Source organism: Anabas testudineus, chromosome 2 (genome assembly GCF_900324465.2).
Source record: "Anabas testudineus chromosome 2, fAnaTes1.2, whole genome shotgun sequence".
NCBI classification, from domain to species: domain Eukaryota; kingdom Metazoa; phylum Chordata; class Actinopteri; order Anabantiformes; family Anabantidae; genus Anabas; species Anabas testudineus.
The window spans coordinates 13,499,918-13,518,065 of record NC_046611.1 but is presented as its reverse complement, the minus strand read 5'-3'; the positions used below and the strand labels follow the sequence as shown (position 1 = coordinate 13,518,065).

General features: G+C 39.8%; 2 protein-coding genes across 4 annotated transcripts; both read left to right on the top strand.

Annotated features, from left to right (window-relative positions):
- Positions 1 to 99: 99 nt before the first annotated feature.
- Positions 100 to 4,166, top strand: cnot9 (CCR4-NOT transcription complex subunit 9). The gene is made up of 8 exons (XM_026361933.1): positions 100 to 265; positions 612 to 791; positions 888 to 1,003; positions 1,566 to 1,675; positions 1,778 to 1,887; positions 1,976 to 2,074; positions 2,160 to 2,251; positions 2,593 to 4,166. The coding sequence occupies exons 1-8, from the start codon at positions 248 to 250 to the stop codon at positions 2,759 to 2,761; spliced, it is 894 nt and encodes a 297-aa protein (XP_026217718.1). The 5' UTR covers positions 100 to 247; the 3' UTR covers positions 2,762 to 4,166.
- A 483-nt stretch (positions 4,167 to 4,649) lies between these two features.
- plcd4a (phospholipase C, delta 4a) lies at positions 4,650 to 18,110 on the top strand. 3 transcript variants are annotated; one of them, XM_026361931.1, is made up of 16 exons: positions 4,650 to 4,756; positions 6,241 to 6,288; positions 7,102 to 7,260; positions 7,619 to 7,847; positions 8,157 to 8,301; positions 8,422 to 8,653; positions 9,158 to 9,359; positions 10,062 to 10,206; positions 10,476 to 10,622; positions 10,784 to 10,951; positions 14,397 to 14,550; positions 14,679 to 14,795; positions 15,252 to 15,430; positions 15,526 to 15,658; positions 15,775 to 15,924; positions 16,315 to 18,110. In XM_026361931.1, the coding sequence occupies exons 1-16, from the start codon at positions 4,696 to 4,698 to the stop codon at positions 16,422 to 16,424; spliced, it is 2,379 nt and encodes a 792-aa protein (XP_026217716.1). In that variant the 5' UTR covers positions 4,650 to 4,695; the 3' UTR covers positions 16,425 to 18,110. The 3 variants fall into 3 exon arrangements, with proteins under 3 accessions (XP_026217716.1, XP_026217714.1, XP_026217717.1); XM_026361929.1 differs by having other exon boundaries at positions 14,394 to 14,550; XM_026361932.1 differs by having other exon boundaries at positions 8,157 to 8,286; positions 14,394 to 14,550; positions 16,315 to 18,109.
- Positions 18,111 to 18,148: the final 38 nt, after the last annotated feature.

The following is an 18,148-nucleotide window of genomic DNA, read 5'->3' as shown; positions in this document are numbered from 1 at the left end:
AGTACCAGGTGAGGTCACTTCCCTTTCTCTGCCAGTAGAGGGCACTGATACCACTACATGCGAACCGCAAATACAGACGAAGAAGAAGAGGAAGCAGAGGAGGAAGCAGCAGAAGAAGAATCTACGCCGGTGTAGATCCAGTCATTCTCAGAGTTTCTGCAGATATTTGGTTTCAGTTTTTGTTTTGAAGCCTTTTTAACTGTTTTAATTAGGGCTCTTTTTGGATTCAATCCAAGCGCCGCATACTATGTTAGCTACAGGAGCAGTGAGTGAGCTTTACACTACTATTATCTTATAGTCAACTTATTAGCTTACGTGTTGGAAGCTAATTCATTCTGTGCAGTTGTCAACAAAGATGAAATGCACAAAAATCACAGTCACGTTACAAGAGAGCTGCAACTACATTGATCTGACGTCCTTTAATGTGTCCACAACCAGCTCTCATGTCAACTGTACCAAACAAAGTTCAGTTTAATTCTGTGTTTTGGAGTTAATCAGATGAAACTTACAGCAGCTGAATCACACTGACACATTTGAAGTGGGTCAGTGCTTCTGTCCAACAGAGAAAAGGGTGTAATGTTGCTGCTGCTGCTTTTCTATATGATCCACAGGCTGTAACGTCAGCACTGGCTCAAGTGGACAGAGAGAAGGTCTACCAGTGGATCAATGAGCTATCCAGTCCAGAGACCAGGGAAAACGCCCTTCTGGAGCTCAGCAAGAAGAGGGAGTCTGTACAAGACCTGGCCCCCATGCTGTGGCACTCCTGTGGCACCATAGCCGCCCTGCTGCAGGTGAGCTGGTGATGTGCTTTGGGGTTACATATAATGGAAAGAAACTGTGCATGCTGGTTCATTCTTTATCTATATCTGCTTCTCTGTAACTGCTAGGAAATTGTCAACATCTACCCATCAATCAACCCCCCGACCCTGACAGCCCACCAGTCCAACAGAGTATGCAACGCCCTGGCTCTCCTCCAGTGTGTGGCCTCCCATCCTGAGACGAGGTAACAAAATTTCATGTCCAGGGTTCCTCGACAGGTATTCTGTCACTCAGGAGCAAATAGTGTTAATTAGTAAGTATATGATAGATAGATAGATAGATAGATAGATAGATAGATAGATACTTTATTGATCCCCAAGGGGAAATTTTGATGTTACAGCAGCCATTACACAGAAAACATTTGAACATTAAGTAACAAAATCTACACAACGGCAATACACAAAACACAGTACAAGAATAACATACAGTATAGACAATAATAACAACAAAACACACTGTAGAACTCGATGTTCTACTGTTTGAGTGGTCTTGGCCACTCAAATAATCCTCTACAAGTTAGTCAGATATGAAAATGTGGACATGATTTTTAGTTTTAACAAACTAATGAGGCATGTTATCTAGATCTTGACCACGTGATGGGAATCATCACATTTGAGTGAAAATGTGCATTTTCTAGGGATGGGGTTTGAAATTAGTCGCTCAGAAAATATGGAATATGGAAATCTTCCATTCAGCAAATAATTGCGAGGACTACTGATCAGTGTGAACTATTTGATGCTTCATAGGTCGGCCTTCCTAGCTGCACACATCCCACTCTTCCTCTACCCATTCTTGCACACAGTGAGTAAAACACGACCGTTTGAGTACCTCCGCCTGACCAGCTTAGGAGTCATAGGTAAGAAATCCTCAATTCCTACTGATCTTGAACTGATGCTGATGTAAATCATGTCTTAAACTTGTTTCAGTCTAACTGGTTCCTTTTGTCAAATCTGTCCAGGTGCTTTGGTGAAAACAGATGAGCAGGAAGTGATCAACTTCCTGTTGACCACAGAGATTATTCCCTTGTGCCTTCGGATCATGGAATCTGGCAGCGAGCTGTCCAAAACAGTACTCTGAGCTAACTTTATTATTTCTAATAGATTCAGTAGTGTTAGGTTCAGTAGTGTCATAATTGACATGGAGTCATTTTTTTCAGGTTGCAACCTTCATACTACAGAAGATTCTCCTAGACGACACGGGGCTGGCCTACATCTGTCAAACATATGAGCGCTTTTCACATGTTGCTATGATTCTTGTAAGTCACTTCTATTCAAATTATTAGAATATAATGTATTTGTATCTACTTATTCTCTCTGGCTTAAGCTCTTTATTTGTGTCAGGGTAAAATGGTCCTCCAGCTGTCCAAAGAGCCATCGGCCCGCCTGCTAAAGCATGTAGTGCGCTGCTACCTCCGCCTGTCTGACAACTCAAGGTATCACGAAAAGCAGTTCCTAATTTTAGGGACATAATGCAATGCAGCACATAGAGTGAAACAATGGGAATGCCTTTGATGACGTTAGCCATTTTAAGTTAAACATATTGTCCAGAGACAGGACCACAACCATTAAGAAATACATTTAAACTATTTAAATTTTATTAGTAGTAGTAGATTGCATTTTAGGCAGATTAACATTTTGTGATCTAAGATTATGAGAAAGGGGGGACGAGGTCTGTGAGATCAGATAAATCTTACTCTATAGGTTATTTTGTCAGTGTACCAGTAACAGGACCATTATATCCACGACCAACCCGTGTTTGTTCCTTCCCGTGCAGAGCCAGAGAAGCGTTGCGACAGTGCCTCCCCGACCAGCTCAAAGACACCACCTTTGCGCAGGTTTTAAAGGATGACGCCACCACTAAACGCTGGCTGACCCAGCTGGTGAAGAACTTACAAGAGGGTCAGGTTACTGATCCCCGGGGCATCCCTCTGCCCTCACAGTGACTCCCTCTGCTCCTCACAGACTGAGAAACACCAGCCATGAACTGCCCAACACACGACGTGCCTTCCACCATGGACACTGATGGCACTGTTTTTATACAAGACTTTCAGAGGAACGGCTCCCGGCTGATTGAGCTCCATGTCCATGGATCCACGGTTGAGAAACAGTCACATTCGTTGCCTCATCATGTGTTTTTCAATTGACTCACAGAGATACAATAAATAGTTGCACACCATTTAATAGCTTCCACCACAGTAATGCTGCTGTAGATGGTGTATATTATTTAATAGGTTTGTGATGTGTGAGACCTCCTGTAGATGTGAGCTATTCAGATGTAAGATTTTAAGGAGCATTCAGTGGTTTAGTTATAATAGAATGAAGCAGCAGACTTCCTCTGCGCAGCACCACTGTGAAATGCTGTTTTGTTTTTTTTAAAGCTGTGAAAAAATAGTGGTGTGACCATTTGAATGGTGTTGTGCAGTGTGCACACGATATCATGAGTAACTTATTTAGAATACAGTATGCCTTTATTTTGAGTCTGCACAATAGAGAAACAGAGGTTTTCTGAAATGTATTTGCTCTTTTTGTGTTTTGATGAAGGAGTGCAGAGTGCTGTGTGACATCATTCTAAAATCTCTCCAATCTAATCATTTGCTGATTCTGGACCTGTTTATTGAACGTTTTCCTCAATTTGTTCTGGTCTCATGTCTTTTCTCCAACATGCGTACTGTGTTTGTTATTGTTAAAAATGACTCCAGTTAATCTGTTTCAGCAGTTGCAGTTGGCTACTGTATGTTTTCTTTTCTTTCTTTGGAGGAGGTCATTGTGAGGGAGCCCTTGCACTTTAGTCTTGGCTCAGTCTGTGTAATCTGAGTCAGTAAGATGATCTGAAGCTGTGGATTATTAATGCCCGGGAAGCTGAGCAGGGAATGCAAATGAAGACTACAGAGAGAATATTCATATTCTAAACTTACAGATTTGCGTTTGTGGCCCTTCAGGTGTATGAGTGATGTCTGTGATGTTTCCAGGGGTGCTCTGTGAGCACTTTGTCCGTTTCATGGCACATCTATCTGATCCTGCGGCCTGCTGCTTAACTGGCCTCATCAAAGTTTGATGAGCAGGACTTAGTAATGTTAGATGGGACAGAAAGCGTTACTTCACCACAGTGACTTTCTGTGTTGCAGCTCCTCGCCTGCCGTGACAGGACGCAGGTGGTCCTCGGCCAAATCAGGGGCAAAAACGTTGTCAGTCACTGTCTTCTATGACAGCGCACAGGCCGCGATAGTCTGTTGTGGTAAACATCTATTTATGAGACATGGCAATAATAATGAGTCTTTGGATTACATGTTCAGTAATGTGAAGCAATTCAGAAAGGTGGAAATTGAAACATCTACACTTTTGTGACAACTGTAATAACAATATGACTTTATACTGTGGACATTATTCTAAGACAGACTTTATGAAAAATGATGATTCACATGATCATAAAATAACACAAAGTCAGTCAAACCAACACAAACCTTTGCCTCATGTCTTTAAAATAGGGATACTTTGAGATTTAAAAGATATTACTGATTCTACAGCCACAGATCTTCAGAGCTGAGCAGTCATGACTGCAAAATATATATAGTCTTTATACAACACAGGTAGCAACACATGGTTATAAAGACTGAAGAAAGTTGTATTCACATCATCAAATCGCCCCTTGATAGCTAAAAGTGTCCCGACCAATCTCTCAAATAACTTTAATACTGTATAAACACTTTCTTCAGCTTCAAATGACTCAGCTTACCCAAGGAATCATGTCAAGATAGGACAGTTAGAGCTGTTTAAGAAAAGATAAACAGGATCCAGAGAGAGAGAGGGAGGAGGGGAGGAGGGGCAGCTGAACGTCAGAGTGCTGACTCGGGCTTCAGTTGTTGTTACTCAGTGTGGCATGCAGAGAGACAGCAGCTCTGCAACTGTCAGCGGCACCGACCAGGATGATCCTGCAACAGGTCAGATCTGCCTCTTTTGTGCCAGAAATTCCTTCCTGTGCTATGGTAGAGTTTTCAAACTAAGGTTGTTATGAAGAGAGGTTGGAGATCTGTCAGGCGAGTGTCAGGGTTGGCAGGTACAGACAGTATGGCTGTGGCAGTCATAACCTGACAAGATAAATGAAGTGTCTGATGTGTGGTTCAGCATTTTCCTAATATCTCTAAATCTAACCAACGTAATACATTATCTGCAACTTTACTGTCATGTGAGTATTTCATTTCAGAATTCCCCCCACTGCATGATCTATCTTATGTCTTTTGGGTGCATCGTCTGCCTTTCATTGTCTGTTTAAAGTGTTTTTTTTTTATTCTGTTTGTATTATTATTATTATTATCATTTGACTTTTTCTGTTATTTGTTTTGGTCTGTTTCTGTGTAATCAGTATTTCATTACCCGAGCTAGACTAGTGACAAAGCAGACAGTTGAATAATAACAGCATTAATGCAGGCTGAGGCCAAACTGTTTTACTTAACATATAAATGAACATAGCTGATGAAAGTACAGTTGTTTTTATCTGGACCAGCCCAGCTCGACCCGTTCAGGCCCGAATGAAAAGAAAGGAGACGGGGATTTGGGTTAGGGTTAGTTGGCTTAGTGAGCCTCACACAGAGAGAACAAAAAAACTCAGGACTGGACAGAATGCAGTGAAAACACAACAGAGCATCCAGATGAGCTTAGCGGGCTGCCTGGTGACGCCGTGCACTGCATGAGGAAGACTGACGATCCTTTATTCTGTGCTCTAGACAACAAGTCTTCTCAAAAGATGAAACACAATCATAACTTTGCTGACAAGATGTAAGGTTTTAACAATGGTTTCTTTAACACTATAATATACTTTGGAGACGAGACTTATGGTATAGCGTGACACTGTTATATCAGTCCCCTTTTAGCTAAATGCGACATTTATAATTCTGTTTATTAATTTGTGTTGTCCCGATACAAGTTAAGTAAATACCTCAATAAATGAAACCAGTAGTTTTAGTTTCCATTTGAATTTGTCTTTTACTGTCTTTTACTAACTTACTGTCTTTTACTGACTGTCTTTCATGAATGGAATTTATAAATGATTGATTGACTGTGAGACTAAACTCACTTTATCCAGTAATTTGGACTTTGCTGAAAGGAAAATAATCACCAGGCTATAAGAGAAGTTCCAGTTATAAAAGGGGAAATAATTACAGGATTGTATGTTGCATCATTGTTTGATGAGTGAACTAACATTGTCTTTAAAAACAATGACAGTTAGGTTGGATGATGATAGATGTAATCCAGGTTTTATGTTTTCACTATTTTGCTTATTATGTTGTGCGTCTCAGCTTTTTTATGAATTGTTTTCTACTCAAAGGTGTCTTATCCATAAACAGACCACAACATATACTTTGCCTGAATGAAGCTGGAAGTCTAATAGCTACTGAGTCACTTTTGCATTTGCCTTCTTCTTCAGATGGCCGTGTGACAGGACGGCGAATGGCTTCCACAGGGAGCGGCCTCCGTAAGTCAGATCTTGTCTCGTGTTAGATTATAGTTTTTTAACTTTTTTGATAATTGAAATTAGGACAATATTTATATATATTTAAATCTTAAAACACATTAACTTGATTCAGTACAGAATAGATAACTGCCTTCAGCGTTTCTCTATGAATGTGAGCCTGAAGTAACACGAGGTACCACCAGAGAAAAAATAAGGTTTCATTGCCTTAGTGATAAGATTTTCAAATGTGTTCCCGAATGTCAAAGCTGACATTTTAAACAAATAAACACCTCTAATTCTTGTCAACCTTTGTGGATCTTCATCCTCAGAACAAGTGCAGTACACCTGTGTGATGATGGTTTCAGTGGGTGATGTAGTTTTGAATCCAAACTGAGTCAACAAACTGCAGGCGTGTCTGCCAATAGGGACATTTAGGAAATTCCTTACTGTTCATCAGGCGTAAAAAAAATGCTTTTTAAAGCTTAGGGGTGAAGTGCACATCTACACAGAGCTTTCTGTGCATCAGCGTCGCCCCATGTGGTAAAGAAGCAGTAAAACCTACAGTATAAAGCTTCATAGTGGTTTGAGCATCAAGAGACTTTGAAGGACTGTTTTTCTGTGCATGATCATTTTAATGGTAAAGTTTCATTATCATGTTTGACATGACATATTTACTTCTCACTTGAATAATCATAACTAAATCATAATTAATTTATAAAGGTCTGATAATTTAATTAAAATTAAATGTCAAATGACTTTTCATGTTCACATTAGCAGAACTAGACTTGCATGTACTGATGTCACTGCATTTGAATTTTCTCATTTTCTCTTCAGGTATTCAGGGGGATGACAACCTCCAGTCCATGCTGGTGGGTACAGTGATGAGGAAAATCAAGTCTCGTAGCTGGAAGAAGCAGCGCTACTTCAAGCTGCAGGAGGACTGCACCACCATCTGGTACAAGTCTAAGAAGGCTGGCAACACCCACTCCACGTGTAAGACCACGCGACTCACTGATTGTGATGGTTTAATAGTAAAGTACTGTAGCATAAAGTGTACTAGTACAATAATGGTGCCAATTGTACAACCAAATGAATTTTGGTGCTGATTATATTTTGTATTTCTGATGGATAAACAGTTGACCTAATTTTTGTCTTATTTATGCTGTTGATTGTTATTGTGCATAGCTTATTGGGACAGTTGTTGCAAACAAAAGCATAACGATTTTTGTTAGTTTCTTAATTATTTCATTTTTATCTTCTTATGATAATCACCTGGAACATCTTGGTACAGGATGTATGCTGAATTTTGCTCACCTCTGTGTCAACACCTGTTGTCTTTCTGTGAGCCCAGTTTCTGTGAGTGATGTGGAGGCAATACGAGAGGGCCACCAGTCCGAGGTGCTACTCAGCATTGCAGATGAGTTCCCAGCCGACCGATGCTTCACATTGGTCTTTCGCGGCCGCAGAGGTAACCTGGACCTGGTGGCCGAGTCAGTGGAGGAGGCGCAGTCCTGGATCAGGGGCATGAAGAAGCTGATTGAGAACCTGGAGAACATGGGGGAACGAGAGAAACTTGACCAGTATCCTTCACTTGGTGTTTTCAATCAGTTACACTGATTCACAGTTAGTTTTCTCTTCCAGCCTCAATGCATTTGTTAACCAACAGTGAAATAGAGGCTAATTAACTGCAGTGTAACTTCAAGTTGCTTCTCTTCCTGTACACAATCTTAATGGACTAAATGAAAGCTACTAATGTCTACTACTACTACTAATCTCACACAATGAGTGTGTGAGATGTAAATATCTGATTAATGGCCTACACAGCTTCTGACAATAATTATCTGCTCATTATATATTGAACGTGACCCTTACTCAAGTGCTGTACCCAGATGGATTGGTGACTTGTTCAAGAAAGCAGACAAGAACAAAGATGGTAGGATGAACTTCAAGGAAGTGAGAGATTTACTAAAGATGATGAATGTGGATATGAACGAGCACCATGCCCACCGTCTCTTCACAGTGAGAGTCTTTGAGGAAAGCATATAAACTATAGCCATTCTAGCGATTTAAGGATTTTACGTAGTGTGTACTTTGTGTTACTAGTTTCTCGAGACTAGTTATTACCGATTACTGAGTTCCTTTCTCTTCTCACAGATGGCTGACAAGTCCCAGTCAGGTACACTGGAGGATGATGAGTTTGTCCTCTTCTACAAGATGTTGACCCAGCGTGAAGATCTACTGAAGGTTTTCCAGGACTACTCAGCCGATGGTCAGAAACTATCCCAGAGTGATTTGGAGGACTTCTTGAAAGAGGAGCAACTGGAGGAAGATGACTTCCAGCAGAAAGCCAAGCAGCTCATTGAGCACTATGAGCCCTCAGACACAGGTAAAGACTGTATTGTATCTACCTAGATTCAAAACTTTATTATTATTTCAGTGAACAGTTATATTCAAAATTATTAGCCCCTAAAGAACTATTAGAATTACAATTTCCAAGCAGTATAGAACAGTTGAATGTGAACATTTGAAACAGCACAGCTTCAGGTCACCTCTGGCCTTTTACAGAAAGACAGTTCATCAGTCATACACCCAGGTTGGTACAAAACCTTTTAGAACATCAAAATCAAGATCTTCTATTAGTCTTTTAGAGCACAGATGTCAAACCTGTTGAGAAGCTTCTGTGGCAGTTCAAGGTTCATGTCTATGTTAGAAAACCACACAATTTGGAGGAACTTAAACATTTTGCCATGGAAGAACATTTGTCCAACCTAGTTAGGAACCACCATAGGTGCATCTTTCTTAGACTAAGAAAGGTGACATTATTGACTATTTAAAGCCAGCGGGCTCAAAAATATATGAAAAATGTCACACCATGCTGCTATATTTACAGCCAAGTTGCTGAACGCCATGACATTTGATGGCTTCTTGATGTACCTCGGCTCATCTGAGGGCTCCATCTTCAACCCACGTCGGCGGGGCGTCTTCCAGGACATGAGCCAACCGCTTTGCCATTACTTCATTTCCTCCTCACACAACACCTACCTGATGGAAGACCAGCTGCGAGGACAGAGTAGTGTGGAAGGATACATCAGGTACTGCTGAGCTCTGTCAGGTTTAATCGTAAACTTTCTGGTACACTAGGACTATATAGGATTGGATGGTATGACACCTAATATGACATTTTGTTAATTTATTTACTTTCTGCTTCTGTTCTCGGAAAGGCCTGAACTTTAAAATGCTTTGAAAGTGATCAGTGAAGAGAATTAATTTCCCACCAAACTCTCCACAAAAGCACTCTGCAATGTTTATAAATAAATAAATTAAATTAAAATAAATAAATTCCACATTTATTTCACTCAGAAATGTAACTCTATATTCTCTATTTTCTGTCGGTGACTTTGATGCCACCTGTTCAGTCAAGAAGATAATTTTATTAAAATCAGCCTCCGGATGCCAAAAGAAATTAGCTATGGATAGGAAATCTCTCACTTGATGTGCTCTCTGTCATGCTCCATTTAGCCTCTTGTCAGTTATGAGATTTATTGTGACGTCGCCCTGTATTAATCTTCCACCATTCATGAGTTTTAGAAAATTAATTTACAAAGTGGCACTTGTAAATTAAAATTAATTTCAAATGGCTCATTCCACTGCCTCGTATGTATTTATAAAAGAGTCAGTCAAATTATGGTACTAACAAATTACATGAACTTGAGGGTCTGTGTGAGCCCTGTGTAACCCTGAAAGAGTGCTTGAATGAATAAATGAATTAATGTCAGACTGAATTTGTTGGTAAGGGCTCTGAATCGTGGCTGCCGCTGTGTGGAAGTGGACTGCTGGGATGGTGCCAATGGAGAACCCATTGTTTATCATGGACACACTTTCACCTCAAAAATACTCTTTAAGGACGTGGTTAGCGCCGTGGGCAAGTATGCCTTCAAGGTAGTATCACCTTTTTACTACCAGTATAACTTTGGGCATTATTAAATACCCAGCAGTACTAAATAAAGACAGGTATAGAGGCCAGTTAGAGTGAGTTAACTGTCATAATGGATATTTACTAAGGGCATTAAAAAAAATCACACATAAAATTCGAAGATGAGCGAAGCAGAAGCAGCAAATATACTACAAGTACATTACCATTATCTTTCCTCTGTAATACTGCTCTCGAGTGTTACCCCTTTCCTACTCTTCCTCCTTCTCCTATCTAGGTGTCAGAATATCCAGTCATCCTGTCCATCGAGAACCACTGTAGTATCGAGCAGCAGAGAGTTATGGCCCAACACCTTAACCACATCCTCGGTGACAAGCTGCTGAAGACCACATTGGATGGAAAGGTTGGGCTGCCGTCTCCTGAGGTTGGTAGTGGAGTCTGTACACAAAGAATGTACAGACTGTTTAGGAGCTTTGGTGCTTTCCTGATTTGTTCATGAGTCACATACAGTAGTGACCATCTGTTCAGTTCAGGTCAGGATGTTAAAGGGTTAAAGAAGACCCTGGTCTCTTATTTGAACTTCAGGATCTAAAGGGGAAGATTCTGCTGAAGGCTAAGAAAATTGGTGGTCTGGAGGAGAGTTTCAACGGGATGGTGGAGGACTCTCTGACCGGGGAGGCCAGCGATGAAGATGAGGTAGCTGAAATCGACAAAGATAACCTCCACCGTGACAGCATCCGTTGCAGGTTTAAGGTAGGTCATGAACCACTCTGTTATAGATGACTGATATGTTTCAGTCCATTTTAAGCTGATGATATAACACTGAGGCAAAGCTGGAGGTGGATTATAATACATGGAACACTCAATAGATTAAACTGCCTAATCCGATATAATGGCCGCCTTTGATTAAATGCATTTAGTTAATATTTCATTTGATGAATTATAGTTGATTGTTAATTGAAAACATCAGTTTCTCTTTACTGAATTCTGTTGATTTTAAGCAACTATTAATAAAAAGTGTCCATGCCCTGTTTGAATTTACAAAGAATTTATTTCAGTACAAACATTTAACTTTCACCTCCCACAAAAGTAACTGTCAGTGTGAACAATCCAGGAATTACTTTAAGGTGGCCTGATGTAACAGACTATGGTTATGTATCCCAGTATAATGGTACATTAAACATAAAGCTGGAACTGATCATTGACTATTTGAATGAATGTTGTTCTCCTGATGATAATTTTCTGACATGCATGAGTTTCAATCTCAGTTTAACCAGAAGTGTAATAGTTTGCATTCTGGAAGTAGATAAAAGATTGACAGAGAGAAAGTGTTACCATTACAAAGACCATTTATAATTAGTAATAAGGCTGCTAATAACCCAAGCTGCTCAAGTTCAACCTTTTTAAAAGTTTCTATTGTGGGAATTTTTGAGTTGACAAAGAGTAAACAGAGCTGTAATGTTTAATCCGCAGTTTGGTTTATGTCCTTGGTCACATTTTGTATCATACAGCAGATCAATAACATTTCTCCTCTGCTTATTTTGGGAGCATGGCTCACAGGTTTTGAACATATATAAGAATATAATGTAAGAAGAAGCTGCTTCATCATTGTTTATTAGACAAGCAGGCAGATGTAACAGACCTGTACTTTGAACTGTAACATGTGGTGGAAACTGATTTATTTATTATTTATTATTTACTTTAGCTTCTGTTTTTATCCTGCTTTGAGTGGATATTAAATAAGAGGCGGCATCGCTAAACGTAATGATCTCACCTTTAACTCCACTCTGATACTTTCCTCATCTGAAGTCTAGTGTCGTGCACTTGTAAAAAGCTAATTAGAAACTAGAGAATTACCTTTTTTTCAATCTCCCCAGCTAATTGCAGTCATCAGGTTTCTCATTTAAATGACAATGCTTACTCTTGAGGGCCTGTAGGAGTGATTCAGTTGAAATACTGAACAGGGAAGCCAACTGGTTCAAATGTTGTGTGAGGGCAGCTGTTTACTGCAAAATTAACCTTCATTTAGATTTAGTTCTGTTTTAAACAAGTTTTTGAAAGTTGAGGGTGAAGCAGCTGAGCGTGTAGAGGTGGGCAGGTTGTTCCACCATTGTGGAACCACTGAGCTGAAAGGTTTTGCCTGGGATCTTTTGAGGTGGGGGGACCACAAGATGTTGTTTAATTAAACTGCTACACATTCAGCTGCGTTTTGTATGAAGCCACTCAGAGATGTCCAGAAATCTGGCCAGCTCTTTCTCCAGAGGAAAGGTATTGCATAAACTTGTGTCTTCCGTCATTAAAAATGCAGAGAATTGAAAGCCAGTGAGCAGATACTGGGTGTTAGATAAGGTGATCTGTTTACACTGTGATAGCGGAGAAAGAGGCAGAGGCAGGCAGTGACGAGAGGGAGTGAAGCTTCATCCCTATTCTACCACTCCTGGCACGTGCTGTCCTCTACCAGACATCTGGATTTCAAGCGAACTAAACCGAAAGTTAAGCGAGGTGAAAGTTGGACTGTCTCCTCTAAAATGAGTTACATGATACTCTCAGTAGCACTAATTGCAGTCACTAATGACTTCTATTGGTAAATACTGTTATTTTTAGTAGGGTTAGACTGTGTTATCAGGCATGGATACATTTCTGAATACATAAAATAGAACAACTTCAAATGTTGGTACATATTTGCATGGTAAACATGTTGATATCAGAACTTATCATTTTATATAATATAACAGCACTAACAGCACTTCAGTACTGCAAAGTGTTAAAGCATCATCATTTCATCATCGGATTGAGAAGACAGAATCTTTTATATCAAATGATATCATTACAAATAAAAATCACACAAGACACTTTAATTAGCTGTGTTTTAAGAACAACCTTGTTGTAATTTCGAACAGCTTACCTTTCATGCTTTGTCCAGAGCTTGGTGGTGATTACTCAGACTGAAACTGGCCTGTTACATTTGAATTGAGCCGGTCCAGTGGTACGATGAGATCCATAATGGAACTTGTAACAAAGTTGTGATTGTTGTGACCAAAGAGAAATGGTTGCTGCTGTCAGTGAGTATATTATTACATCTCTGATAGAGTACATGAACTACATATGGGTTTGTATTGATGGTGAAGGCACTAAAGTCTAAGGATTTCCGCTGCAGTTAACTAGGTGAGCAAAGGAATTACTGGGCCCTTTATATCATGTTTATTGATAAGCATCCGAGACGCGTGAAACGCCACACTGACACTCCTGTCAACACGGTGAGCAGAGGTGAGACCGGTACAGAGTTTGGCAGTGATGTGAGCTCTCAGTGGTACCGCTGCTGATGGTTTACATGCCTGTAGAAAAGGCTGCCTTGGTGTAGGTAGGGGAATAATGCAGCCACGCACTACATGCCAGATCTGCTTTCATACATGTGGAGGTGCTCTGCAGGTTTCATTGTCATGGTGCTGTTTGGGTCTGCCACATTGGCAGCATACCTACCTTTCCTTGGCATTGTGAGCAAGTATCACTTACACAATTCATGGGGGTTGCCTCAGTTCCAATGTGGCCTACGCTTCCACCCATGACAGGATTCCTTTGCATGAAAAGGGTTTACCCTATCACATGTTGAGGTTCAAGTAACAGTTGGTTGACTTTATTGGACTGACCCCAGTGAGCCTCGAATGACTTAAATATGTTAACACATTAAGAGTGTTAGGTATCAGGGAAAGTCCCGTCCTGAACGGATTAATTCGGATGAAGAGTTGGGTGGATAGAGGGAATATCTGTAAAAGAATGAGGATCCTTGGTTTCGTTCTGTATACTGACCCTAATTCAACAGTCATTTTCCAGAACTAAGCTTTCCTGTTTTTTACAGGGACGATTGTGATCATGGCCAACAAACGAATAAAATTGACTTGTGACTGGAAATAAACAGCAGTCTCCTTTGTTAAATCCCAGTCTTTGTTGATCCATCCATCCGCTCCAAGCTCCTACCTCTGAGGAATCAGACCCGCTAATGCCACATGATCTCCTCCTTCTCTCTTGTCATAATTCATTTGGCCACTAGGGGGTGCTGCCACCTGAGGGTTGTTTTGTGGACTTTGCTGGAAGAGCAAAGCAATATAACCATGGATTTACTTGAACTGTCCAGCAAAGGCTGCTGGTTCCTACTGTATGTTAATTTATGCATTCAGTGTCTCACCTTCTTCCACAGAAGACAAAGCAGCATCTGTCCAAGGAGCTGTCAGACTGTGTTGTTTACTGCAAAAGTGTCCACTTCAGCAGCTTTAAGCACTCACGTATCCACTCCAAGTTCTATGAGGTGACCTCTTTCACAGAGTCTAAAGCTCGTAAACACCTGAGAGACGCTGGTATGTCCAGTCACATTATTCTGTTCTTTAGGCACATTGAATTTGAAATGTGTGGTGGATAATGCATGCTGCATCAGGAGATTCAATCACACTTTAACTATACACCTGATGTATTATCTCTGTAACAGCGGCTGAGTTTGTGCATCATAACTCCCGGCAGCTGACCAGAGTTTATCCCAGTGGCTTCCGAACGGATTCCTCCAATTTCAATCCTCAGGAAATGTGGAACGCTGGGTGCCAAATCGGTGACTGCAACTTAAACACGGATATGACTTTGTCTAAAGCATTTAGGCATTTAGGATTCCTTTCTATAATCACTTACTGAGTCTTATCAACTCAAATGAATATCTTATTGCTTTACCTAGAGGTGAAAATTAAAGACTTCTGTCCATGTCAAAGATTCATAGTCACTTTTGTTTCAAAACCAAATCATCGGATCACTGTGTAAATGCATGTCATTATGTTCATCAGTTAAGTTATGCATTGAAGAAGGAGGAATAATCACATAAGATACTTGTGATGTATCCCGTGAGCTCCATAGCATACAACAGCAGGCTCACGTTACATAATTTCTAGATGTCCATGTTAAAATCTCATTTATCAAAAGTCTAGTTTTTTTTTTACACATTCTATGAAAATTAGCATGAATAGCATGAGAAAAAAAATAACCTTGTCTCTTTCCTTCCTTCCCTTTCTTTCAGTTGCATTAAACTTTCAGACTGCTGGTGAGGGAATGGATATGAATGATGGACTGTTCAGTCAGAATGGCCACTGTGGATATGTCCTGAAGCCCGTTTTCATGAGAGAAGCCGCAAAAAGATTTGACCCAGAGATGCCCCAAAATCAGGATGGCTACCAACCTGTCATCCTCACTATACAGGTATAAAAATAATTCAAGAAGCTGAGAAGAAAGAATTCTTCTGTTTAGTCATGGATTAATCATGTTAACATATAATACTTCCCTGTGTTTTTAAGGTGATCAGTGGCCAGCAGCTTCCCAAAGTCAACATCAAGGAGGATTCTATTGTGGATCCTCTTGTCAGAGTGGAGATCCATGGAGTGCCTATAGACCAGGCCAAACAGGAGACCAGATACATCGAGAACAATGGTACTAGATAGAACACGGGTCCATACACTTGTACCTGTAGATATAAAAAAGGAAGAAATGAATGAATGGTGGGTTCAGAGAACTGACTAAGACATAGAGATTTGTCCTCTCTGCAGGATTTAACCCTGTGTGGTACGACACGCTACGCTTCACCGTCCACACTCCTGAGCTGGCCATGGTGCGCTTTGTGGTGGAAGACTATGATAAGACATCAAAAAATGACTTTGTAGGGCAGTACACACTTCCTCTCAGCTGCATGCAGCAAGGTAAGACTGAACAAGTCAATGGATGGGTTACCATACCAACGTCACACAAGCAGCCAATCACAACTTGTGCTACACATGATTCGAAGAACAAATAAAATGCACTGGTTGAAATAAATTAAGTGATCAGTAAAAAAATAAAACACTTTCCTGTGCATTGTACAGCAGTATGATATTTAGCATTAAATAAAGTTAAGAGTAGGCAAACCACATATCAATCAATCAATTTCATTAAGCATCTGTGCATTTTGTGTGTTATTTTTGTTAGAACATATGCTAGGGGCCATTTAGCCCCTTAGTGGCATGTATGTCTGATGTAGCCTATATGACGGTAATAATAATAAGAATATGGAATTTAGTGACCTCCTAATCCCACTGGGTTTGTGTCTTCAGGTTATCGTCACATTCACCTTTTGTCCAAAGATGGGACCACTATTCCTCCCTCCTCCTTATTTGTACACATCAGGATCACAAAACTGGACAAACCTTCCTCGCTTTCCTGACACACCCGAGAAGATCATTGTCAGCACAAATTCAGAGTAGAATTTTTTTCTAACCAGTAACTTTGTACAATGTAGTTCCTAAAACTGTTTTTGATATTATTATTTTTTTGATGTGATGAAATACTACGCCAAATGTTTAGTGGTTGTTAGGCAGCAGATGTGTATTAGATATGTAGACATGCATGTTTTTGTTTTGTTCACTACTGTGTGCTTAACTTGGGTAAATGTACTTAGTTACTTAACACCTCTGATGTTTGGTGTCTGCTGCAGAGATGAATGTGCCACCAATATATGTTGGATCAGCATGTATATTTTATGTCAGTATTTTCTTTTAGTGAACAGCACTTGATGGAAACTGCTACAATCTATTATTCACTTTTAACAACATGCAAAACTTGAATTTCAGTTTTCATGCAGCTACTCAAGTGCACAACAGTTGCCTGCTTTGAAAGCTACCGGGAGAAATAGTGTTTGGACCATAAAGAACACATGTACAACATCTGAGCTCGTTGGGTTTGTTTCCTATATTGTGTTCTTAAAGCTTTGAAACTGGCAGCTGAGAGATCCTAAAAACAATTGTTGTCACGCCTCATGAGCTAATTTACTAATGACACCTTATAAAAAACACTCAGACCTTGCAACTCCTAATTAAGTTATGTACAATACAAAGATGAATGGTGGAAATGTGTATTTTAATGGAATTTCAACCTCAAAAGTGAGACATAAAGGAAGGAGTAAAAGGATGTGACTAAATGAAGTCAATTGGAAAAGATCAGAGGAATATGTACCTGTGTATGATGACAGTCTAAGATCAGACTATAAGTCACTGCAAGTCAATGGCAAACTTTGCTACACTAGCAGTGTTAAAAAGACTAGCTTTCCAAACTACCTGCATCAATTTAAAATTAAATCAGATGATAAAATCAACTAACAACTAACAAAATACCACAGTAATTAAGGGTCAATGAAACAAACAACAGCTCTCACAGATTGCCAGTATAGTGTTCATCTGTTTTTAACAAACAGTTACACGTCTACAGTAGATTATCGTTTACACCTCATAGTATTTTTATACGGTGTGGGGAGCCAGTGCAGGTTTGGCTCAGTCAGCAGAATCCGAGCTTGTTTCTTCACTGTCAGAGAGTTAATTGAACATTTGTACAACAGTTTGAAAATGTGAAAAGTGCAGTCTCACCACTGATCATGAAAGAAGCCTGTAAGTAGGATTTTATTTCATGTGATGATTCAATTTTAAAAAGATTTGTTCTGACTACATTACTAAAATACAAACTTTGCTTCATTCAGATCAGAATGTTGAAGGTCCAGGGCAGTATAACACCTCCTACTTCTCTGCTCTTCCATTCACAGATTTGCCTGCATGCATTCTTTTAAAAAGAAAAGGCAAACATGTTGTAGTTAAGCTCTCGTGATTTGAACATTAAGCTAAGGATTGACTGAAACTGCTAATATAGTCCTCTGTCATCTGATGCTATTTTTGCAGTATGTACATGTTACCCATTTGTGTAAATGTGTTTTGATATATCTATTTTTGTATACGGAAAGTTCATATGTACTGTACAATATATCAAGTTGCAGTGTTATAATGACTAGCCCTACTTGTTTTTTATTGTAGAAGATATTCATACCCACAACTAGCTGCAAATAAATATTTTACTTATACTTAGAAGAAAAAGTGAGTGAACTATTGGCAATTTTCTGATTTT